General features: G+C 40.7%; 1 protein-coding gene across 1 annotated transcript in view; it reads right to left on the bottom strand.

The window, feature by feature from the left end:
• The window catches only part of Polb (polymerase (DNA directed), beta), a 41,053-nt gene that overhangs the window by 21,032 nt on the left and 9,780 nt on the right, over positions 1-10,241 (bottom strand). The window contains 3 exon segments of the mRNA XM_013024595.1: positions 1,301-1,350; positions 6,071-6,129; positions 10,162-10,236. Of these exon segments, the coding sequence (XP_012880049.1) occupies positions 1,301-1,350; positions 6,071-6,129; positions 10,162-10,236 (184 nt within the window).

Here is a 10,241-nt window from a genome sequence, read left to right as displayed (position 1 = left end):
GGGCCTGAACTCTGGGCCTGAGCACTGTCCCTCAGCTCTTCACCTCAAGGCTAGCGCTCTACCACTTGAGCCACAGCACCACTTCCAGCTTTTTTCTTTCTGCTATATGGTGCTGAGGAATCGAACCCAGGGCCTCATGCACGCAAGGCAAGCGCTCTACCACTGAGCCACCTTCCCAGCCCTGAGTCACTCAGTTTTATCTGCATGGACTAGCTCCGAACCTAAATTCTTAGCTCTCAGACTCCGGAGAAGCTAGAATTTCAAGCATGAGCCACTGTACCCAGCTCAGTTACCATTTTTAGTATTTTCTACACATCCAGTACTCCAATTTCTTTACATGCTTTATTGTGTAATATTGTATAAGGCACACATTTTGTAGCTAAGAAACTGAAGCACCAGGCTTACCTATTCTAATTGCATGGTACAGGTGGGACTCAAACCAGGTCCTTCTCCAAAATTTAACCACTGCTTATAAATGGTTGAATCCACAAATACAAATACAAAATGATATGCCATGGAATGGCAGAGAAATTGCTACAGATATAATGTAATAAATCCATATGCATAGCATACATGCTTGGAAAATAAAGGATTGCTTTATCAAGTTTAAGAAAAATGTTTCTAAGATTGCTTGACATAATCTATTTTTTTACTTTCTCCAAAGCAATAATTATTTCAATAAACATTGCAAATCTCTAACAGAATCTTTCTCAATAAACTTAATTTAGCTTTTAGTTTGATGAAAAAGACTATGTTATCTAAAATTTTAATAACAGCCAAGAACGAGTGGCTCACACCTGTAATCTTAGCTACTTGGGAGGCTGACACTGGAGGATTTTGTTTGAAGTCTTTCCAGGCAGAAAAAGTCCACAAGACCCCACCTCCAATTAACCAGCAAAATGCCACACAGGAGTCGTGAGACAAGTAGTACAGTGTTAGCTGTGAGCAAGCAAGCTGAATGAGAGCATAAAGCCCTAAGGTTCAAGAGTCAGTACTGGCACAAGAAAAAGAAAAAAAAAAAAAGATCAGAAGAGAAAGAGATGAAGAAGGAGAGGAAGAAGCAAAAAATCTGTAAGTATTTCATTGTTTTTAAACCAAAAAGTCATGTCTTATGCTTCTTAATTTTCTTGTTCACAAACTTAAAAATGTTTAAGATGGAAAGTAAACTTTACCCTATATCTACTACAGAGTTTAAAAGATAATCTTACTTGTATTTACAGATTGAGAATAGGTTTTTCAAGTTTCAGTTCATTAGAGGACTATATTTAACCTAGAATTAGTGATCTATGGTTTTACTTACCTTCTAATGTTTTAATTCCTTCATCTACAAACTTCCTTGCAGCAGATGGACTATAAAAAAGAAATACATTATCTCAAATCAGGCAAAACCCAATCCTGGTAACAATAACCAACTGTGTTCTTTATTGTTAAACAGTTTCTACTAAACTAAATAAACAAGACCTGCTAAATGTTTCATGGTTACTTGATAATGTTCAATTTTATCCAAAGTTAGATTTTCTGAAGCTTCAATCTGAATTCAATACCACCATGAACATGGACATAAGACATCTAAGCAGCTGTCATAATGTCAACACACAGACATATGGGCATTTGAAAACTGTTCATTCAACTAAGTTTAATGAGTTCCTATTAATTTGCTACATACTCTGTAAAAAAAAAAAAAAGCAGCATAAACAAGACAATTAAAAGCCCTTATCTTGGTGGGAATGTACACTTATACAACCACTTGGAAAGCAGTCTGGAGGGTCCTCAGAAAGCTAAATATTGACCTCCCTTATGACCCAGTCATACCACTTCTAGGTATCTATCCTGAACAACAGGAACCAGTATGCAAGGACACATGCATCTCCTCCATGTTTATTGCAGCACTGTTCACAATAGCCAGGATATGGATACAACCCAGATGTTCCACCACAGATGAATGGATCCAAAAACTGTGGTATCTACACACAATGGAACATTATGCAGCCATTAGAAAGGACAAAATAATGATATTTGCAGGGAAATGGATGGAGCTAGAAGAAATCATGTTGAGCGAGGTAAGCCAAGAGCAAAGAGACAAACGGCACATGGTCTCCCTGATAAGTGGATGTTAAGTCCAAAATGTAAGGTGATACAACAAAATTAACAAGACTTAAGAAACAAAGGACTTCCACCCATCTGGTAGAATCACTACTAAATAACCTCATGGTATATATGTGCACACCAGAGGGAAACCAGGAGGACGACACAGAACTACAGGGAATCAGGGAAAATCATACAACAGTGGAACCCATCAGGGGCACTGGACACGGATCAAAATGAACTAAGCAACTCAATGGCAACAATGGGAGGGAGGGGACAAGTGGGAAAGAGGGAACAGTTGATGCTATGCAAAACAAATGAAATGTACAATGTACCCAATGTGGAAGAAATAACTGTATTGCAAAGCTCATAGAACTCATAAATGTTATAGACCATGATAAAAAAAAAAAAAGCTCTTATTCTTGCTCACTTGATTCCAGTGAGGAAGAGAGAAACAATAAAGAGACACATAAAAATAAGAAAAATATGAGGCAGATGAACAGAGAATATAACATGTCAGAATAGCTAGGTCTTACTTTACAGTAGTTAGTAGGCAAAGGCCGCTGAGGTTTGAATAACAAAGAGCCAGTTATCTGGGGTGACCAAAGTAGAAGCATTTGAGCAAAGAAAATGATTACTGAAAAGACCTCAAACTAACATGAGCTTTACTCATTCAAAACAAGAGAGAAGCCGGGCACTGGTGGCTCACGCCTGTAATCCTAGCTACTCAGGAGGCTGAGATCTGAGGATCGCGGTTCAAAGCCAGCCCGGGCAGGAGAGACTGTGAGACTCCTATCTCCAATAAACCACCAGAAAACCGGAAGTGGTGCTGTAGCTCAAGTGGTAGAGCGCTAGCCTTGAGCTGAAGAGCTGAGGGACAGCGCCCAGGCCCAGAGTTCAAGCCCCATGACCGACAAAAAAAAAAAAACAAAAACAAAACAAGAGAGAAAAATTTGTGTCTGGAATGAAGGTATGAGGTCACCAAGCAGTACACAGGTACCATATTCTAGGATGATTCTTAAGCCAAAGTGGTAAGGGTTTTGCTAAAGGGTTTTGCTAAGTGCAATGAAATTACTAGAGCAAAGCAATAAATGTGATTTAGATTTGTAAATGATCACCTTTATATAAATAAATCAAGACATCAAAAAGGGCCTTATAGAATGGAAGGGGAAGAAGGAATCAGATTAACCTAATTTCCCTCCCATTTTTTTTTAGGGAAGGACACTGAAATCTAAGAAGTTTAAGTGACTTTCTTTTTTTTTTGGGGGGGGGGTCCGGTTGTGGGGCCTGAACTCTGGGCCTGGGCGCTGTCCCTCAGCTCTTCAGCTCAAGGCTAGCGCTCTACCACTTGAGCCACAGCGCCACTTCCGGCTTTTTTCCTTTTGCATATGTGGTGCTGAGGAATCGAACCCAGGGCCTCAGGCATACAAGGCACGCGCTCTACCACTGAGCCATCTTCCCAGCCCCTTAAGTGACTTTCTAAAGTAACAAATCCAGCTGGGAGTAGCAACAGGACCAAAGACTTGAATGAAATATGCACAGACATTCACAGGGCAATAATCTGAGACGCAATGCTTTAGAACATTTAAAATATTGTGATATTATATTACAGTATGATAAAGAATCTGGGTGATGTTAGCAAGGCAATGTTCAAGGAAAAAGTCAGTATTGAAAATGGCCAATCAATACATAAAGAAATGCTCAACATCTCTAGGCCAAGGAAATGCAAGTCAAAACAACCCAATTAGAATAGGTATTATCAAGATATTATCACTAATAGATAGTACAAGAATAAGGCCAAAAAGGAACCCTAATACACTGTTGGTGGGAATGTAAACTTGTTCAACCATTCTGGAAAGCAGTTTAGAGGTTTCTCAAAAAATTAAACTACCCTATGATCCAGTAATTCCACTCCTGGGCTTTTACCCAAAAGATTATAAACCAGGATAAAGTGAAGGCATCAGCACAACCATGTTTATTGAAGCATTATTCACTATAGCCAAGGTATGGAATCAGCCAAAATGCCTTTAAATAGATGAAGAAAATGTGATACACATAGATATACATACAGACATACATACACACACACACAATGGAATTTTACTCACCCATTAGAAAGAATATTATGCCATTTTTAAATAAATGGAAAGACTTGGAAAAAATTATTTTAAGTCAGGCCCACAAAGACAAAGGACCCATGCTTTCCCTTATATGTAGAATCTACATTTAGTTTAAAAACTCATAAGTGGCCGGGCACAGGTGGCTCAGACCTGTAATCCTAGCTACTTAGGAGGCTGAGATCTGAGGATCGCGGTTCAAAGCCAGCCTGGGCAGGAAAGTCTGTGAGACTATTATCTATTATCTCCAATAAACCACTAGAAAGCCAGAAGTGGTGCTGTAGCTCAAGCGGTGGAGCGCTCACCTTGAGCTGAAGAGCTGAGGGACAGTGCCCAGGCCCAGAGTTTAAGCCCCATGACTGACCGGGAAAAAAAAAAAAAAAGTAAATACACTTGGTGGTATGCAGGTGTACAAATTCATTAACTGAAATATGGTAGATTCAAGGGAGATCTCAAATAGAAAGCCAAAATCAAAGTTCAGCAAAATAAAACACCAGGAAGTGGGTACTAGAAAGGGCTAGGGCACTGTCAAAGAGAAAGGGGATAGATAGATGAAGAGAAGAGGGGGTAAATGCAAACAAGAATCCAATGTATATCCTATAAAATTAATGAAGAGTGGGGGAAGGAGTGTGTAGGGGAGGGATAGGTGAGAATGTTGAAAGGGATGACATTGATCAAGATATATTGTATCCATAAACTGTTTTGTTAAATGACATCTCCTTTGCAATACTACCTAAAAATAATAATTAAAATATTTTTTAGAAATAAAGTAAGTCGGGCACCAGTTCATGCCTACAATACTAGATACTTAGGAGGCTGAGACCTGAAGATCATGATGTGAAGCCAGCCTGACAGAAAAGCCTGTGAGACTCTTACCTCCAATGAACTACTTAGAAAAAGCCAGAAGTGTCACTGTGGCTCAAGTGGTAGAACACTAGCTTTGAGCCCAAAGAGGCACAGGGACAGTGCTTAGGCCCTTAGTTCAAGCCCCAGAACTAGCAAAAAATAAAAATAAAAAGAAGCCAATACTGAGTCAGTTCAGGCTCTCCTAGAGCTACTCACAATCTATATTCAAGTTTCATAATTTTCTTCCCTGGAAAACCTTGAAAACATAACAAATAGTCACAGCATCTGAAGAATCAGTCTTTTAGACCCATAAGCTAAAAATGGGTGAATCCTATGGTCAAAAATCATAAAGGAGGGCTGGGAAGGTGGCTCAGTGGTAGAGTGCTTGCCTTGCATGCATGAGGCCCTGGGTTCGATTCCTCAGCACCACATAAGCAAAAAGAAAAAAGCCAAAGTGGCGCTGTGGCTCAAGTGATAGAGTGCTAGCCTTGAGCTGAAGAGCTGAGGGACAGCGCCCAGGCCCAGAGTTCAGGCCCCACAACTGGACCCAAAATAAAAAAACAAAAACAAAAACAAAAATCATAAAGGAAGCTGGGTGCCAGTGGCTCACGCCTATGAGGATCACAGTTCAAAGCCAGCCCGGGCAGGAAAGTCTGTGAGACTTTTTTTTTTTTTTGGTGGGGGGAGGGGTCCGGTCATGGGGCCTGAATTCTGATGCTGAGGAATCAAACCCAAGGCCTCAGGCATGCAAAGCAAGCGATTTACCACTGAGCCACCTTCCCAGCCCCCTGTGAGACTCTTATCTCTAATAAACCACTAGAAAACCAGAAGTGGCGCTGTGGAAGAGCACTAGCCTTGAACTGAAGAGCTGAAAGACAGTTGAGCTGAAGAGCACAGGGACAGCGCCCAAGATCAGAGTTCAAGTCCCACGACCGACCAAAAAAAAATCATAAAGGTAGAGAAGTACAGGTTTTGGCTGACATGAAAAATAAAACCATGTCTGTTTAAGAAATAGTTCTTACCCAATGCCACTAACTCGAGTCAGGAAATTGATGGATGAACTTGTATCATCCTGCCGAATCTTTAAGAAAACAAAAAAAAAAGATTAACAATGATTAAGGAAACCCTGCAGACTTCAGTGATCTTATCAGAAATATACCAATATGCTAAGAAAAGTGGGACAATCATTTGCATTTGCCTGGATAACTCATAAGTAGGATTCACATATAACCTAAGTGCTAAGTGATGAGCAGAAGCTGAAGATGATTTATTTATTTATTTAATTTATTCTTTCTTTAAAAAAAATGTATTCTTGCCAATAACCAGAGCTTGAACTCAGGGCCTCCAGCTCTTGCTTGTCTTCCTTGATCATGGCTTGCATTCTTATCACTTGAACCATGCCTCTAGTCTGCTTTTTGCTAGACAAGTCTTGCAGACTTCTCTGCCGGAGCCAACTTTTCATTTTATTTATTTTTTTGTCAGTCATGGGCCTTGAACTCTGGGCTTAGGCGCTTTCCCTCAGCTCTTCAGCTCAAGGCCAGCGCTCTACCACTTGAGCTACAGCGCCACTTCTGGTTTTCTGGTGGTTTATTGGAGATAGGAGTCTCACAGTCTCTCCTGCCCGGGCTGGCTTTGAACCGAGATCCTCAGATCTCAGCCTCCTGAGTAGCTAGGATTATAGGCGTGAGCCACCAGCGCCCGGATGAGAGCTGACTTTTTCAATGAAGCTCCTCTAATCTCACTTCCTAGGTGTCTAGGAGTATAGATAGGCACTGATAACTAATTCAAAAAAGTTTTGAGGGAAGCCAGGCACTGGTAGCTAACATCAGTAACCCTAAATACTCAGGAAGCTGAGAATTTGAGGATTGTGGTTCAAAGCTAGCCTAGGCAGGAAAGTCCATGAGATTCTTTTCTCCAATTAATCACCAGAAAACTGGTGGCTCAAAGTGCTACAGTGCTAACCTTAAACACAAGAGCTCAGGGACAATGCCTAGGCCCCAAGTTCAAGCCCCATGACTTTAAAAAAAAAAAATTAATGGAGTAAGGGCTGGAAAATCAAGTTTAGGTGCAGAGCATATGTGAGGCTCCTGAGTTTAATTCCTAGTCCCCACACATACAATTTTTGTTTCTTTCAACTGATAAATTATATGCCTCATGTTCTGAAGAGTATATACATTAAGTAATGGTTAAATCTAGTCAGTTATTAAGTGCAGCTATTTTTGTGATAAGAACACTTGACATTCAACACTTAAAAAAAAAACTGATATAATTATCTTTAAGGTTCCAAAAAAATGCTTGGGAGAGTTTAAGCTTAGAAATTCTGATGATTGGGGCTGGGAAGGTGGCTCAGTGGTAGAGCACTTGCCTTGCATGCCAGAGGCCCTGGGTTCGATTCCTCAGCACCATATAAGCAAAAAGAAAAAAGCCAGAAGTGACACTGTGGCTTAAGTTGTAGAGCGCTAGCCTTGAGCTGAAGAGCTGAGGGATAGCGCCCAGGCCCAGAGTTCAGGCCCCATGACCAGACCCCCCCCCAAAAAAAAATTCTGATTATTTCTGTCTCTCTTTCTCCTCTCTCTCCCTCTCTTTCTCTCTGTCTCACTCTCTGTCTTGCTCTCTCTGTCTCTGTCTCTCCCTTCCCCCCAGTCCTGGGGCTTGACATTGTCACTGAGCCTCTTTTTCTCAAAGCTAGCACTCTACCACTTGAACCACAGCACCACTTCTGGCTTTTTCTGCACAGTTTATTGGAGATATGAGTCTCTCAGACTTTTCGGCCCAGGCTGGCTTCAAATTGCAATACTCAAGTCTCAGCTTCCTAAGCAACTAGGATTACAAGCATAAGCCACAGCACCTGGTTTTTCTTTTTTGTTTTTTGGGTTTGTTTTTTTTTTTGCAAGTCCTTGAACTTAAGAGCATGGTATTATTTCTGAGCTTTCTTGCTCAAGGCTAACGTCCTACCACATAAGCCACAACTCTACTTCCAGCTTTTTGGTGGCTAATTGGAGATAACAGTCTCACAATCTTTGCTGCCAAGACTGGCTTCAAACCGAATCCTCAGATCCAAGCCTCTTAAGTAACTAGGATTACAGGCATGAGCTACTGGCATCTGATGATAATAATATTTAAAAGTTTATCATCTCTTTCCTGAATGATACTGTAAATGAACCAACTATAAAAGTGAATCAACTATATCATAAATACTAATATTTTCTTGTGTGTGTGTGTGAATGTTTAAAAGAATGCAATATATTTCAAGGATGTGTTGTATTATATATAACAAATTTCATAAAAATTCATATAGTGCTGAGCACTGGTGGCTCCTACCTACTCAGGGGTCTGAGATCTAAGGATCACGGTTCAAAGCCAGCCCAAGCAAGAAAGTCCATGAGACTCCTATCTCCAATAAACCACTAGAAAACTGGAAGTGGCACTGTCGCTCAAGTGGTAGAGCACTAGGCTCGAACTGAAGAGCTGAAAGACAGTGCCCAGGCCAAGTTCAAGTCCCATGACCGACAAAAACAAAAACAAAAAACCAACCATATAGTACGTTGTAATATGTGTTCAGGCATGACTGAATTTTAAAACATGACTTAATGCCTTTAAGAATGCTTCCACAAGCCAGGCGCTGGTGGCTCACACCTGTAATGCTAGCTACTCAGGAGGCTGAGATCTGAGGATCGAGGTTCAAAGCCAGCCCAGGCAGGAAACTCCATGAGACTCTTACCTCCAATATACCACTAGAAAACCAGAAGTGGCACTGTGGCTCAAGTGGTAGAGTGCTCACCTTGAGCTGAAGAGCTGAAGATAGCACCCAAGCCCAAGCCCCAAGACTGACCAAAAAAAAAAAAAAAATGCTCCCACAGAGTGATGGGTGACAATGTTATCAGATACTTTGTATTCATATACTGTTTTGTAGAATGGAACTTCTTTGTACAACTAAAGATAATAATTTTTTTTTAAAAAAGAATGCTTCCACCTATTATTCTAATCAGCACAAATACAACAACTGCTAATAGTCTCTTAAATGTCACATAAAATAAGTGGAAAACTTTTGCATAATAAAGTCTTACTATGTTGTTCAGGCTGGTCCTTCCACATTGGCCTCCCCAAAATAGCGGAAGGAAAAGGCATCCTCCCTCATACCTATTAAGTGAAAATGTTTAGAAGCAATATTGACATTTTAGAAGGCACTTTACCAAACTCAGGGCTTTATATTGCCAGGCAAGTGATTTACCAACTGAGCCACACCTCTAGCCCCTTTACCTCTGGTCATTTCTAAGATTAGCTCACTTTTTTTGCCAGGACTGGGCTGGACCACATTCCTCCTGTTTATGTTCCTGCTATAGCTGGGATGACAGAAGCACCCAACTATACCCAGCTTTTTCTGTTGAGTTGAGGCTTTGTAAATTTCTTCTGCCTTAGTTGGCCTGGAACAGTGATCCTCTGGCCTTCCATGTAGTTGAAATCTTTAGCCAGCACTTCTGGCTTAAGAGATTAAAAGGATGGCAGTGCTTAAGCCTGGGCATAAAAAGGAAACCCTCTCTCAATGAATAGCTGGAGGATATACATACAGTGGCATACACCTGTCATCCTATCTACATGGGAAGCATATATAGACACATTACAATACAGACCTGCCTGGGCATACATGTGAGATTGTGTTCAAAACCTAGCAAAGAGCTGGGCATTGGTAGCTCATGCCTATAACCCTAGCTACTCAGAATGCTGAGATCTGAGGATCATGGTTTGAAGCCAGCCCAGGCAGAAAGGTTCTTGTGAGACTCTTATCTCCAATTAACCAAAAACCACAAGTAGAGCAGTGGCTCAAAGTGGTAGAGTGCTAACCTTGAGCAAAAGCGCTCAGAGACAGCACTCAGGCCCTGAGTTCAAGCCCCACAACCAACAACAAAAAACTAGCAAAGGTGAAAAGGGCTGGGAGTGTGGCTCAAATGGTAGCACATCAACCACCAGTACCACCAAAAACTAAATAAATAATGGAATGCTTAGAGCCATAAAGTCCAATCATCTCTTTTCTTTCTGAGACTTATTAGAATGAGTAACATACAGTTGCCATAAACAAAGATACTGTAATCAAATAAATAAGTTACTATTTTACCTTTTCCAGTTTACGCAATTTTCCAGTTGCTAAAAACTCATCAATCTTTTCCGCAATTTTTGTTCCTACTCCTGGCTACA

Source organism: Dipodomys ordii, unplaced genomic scaffold (genome assembly GCF_000151885.1).
Source record: "Dipodomys ordii isolate 6190 unplaced genomic scaffold, Dord_2.0 Scaffold4, whole genome shotgun sequence".
Classification (NCBI taxonomy): Eukaryota; Metazoa; Chordata; class Mammalia; order Rodentia; family Heteromyidae; genus Dipodomys; species Dipodomys ordii.
The sequence above is the reverse complement of the archived record's forward strand: the minus strand, read 5'-3'. Positions and strand labels throughout refer to the sequence as shown.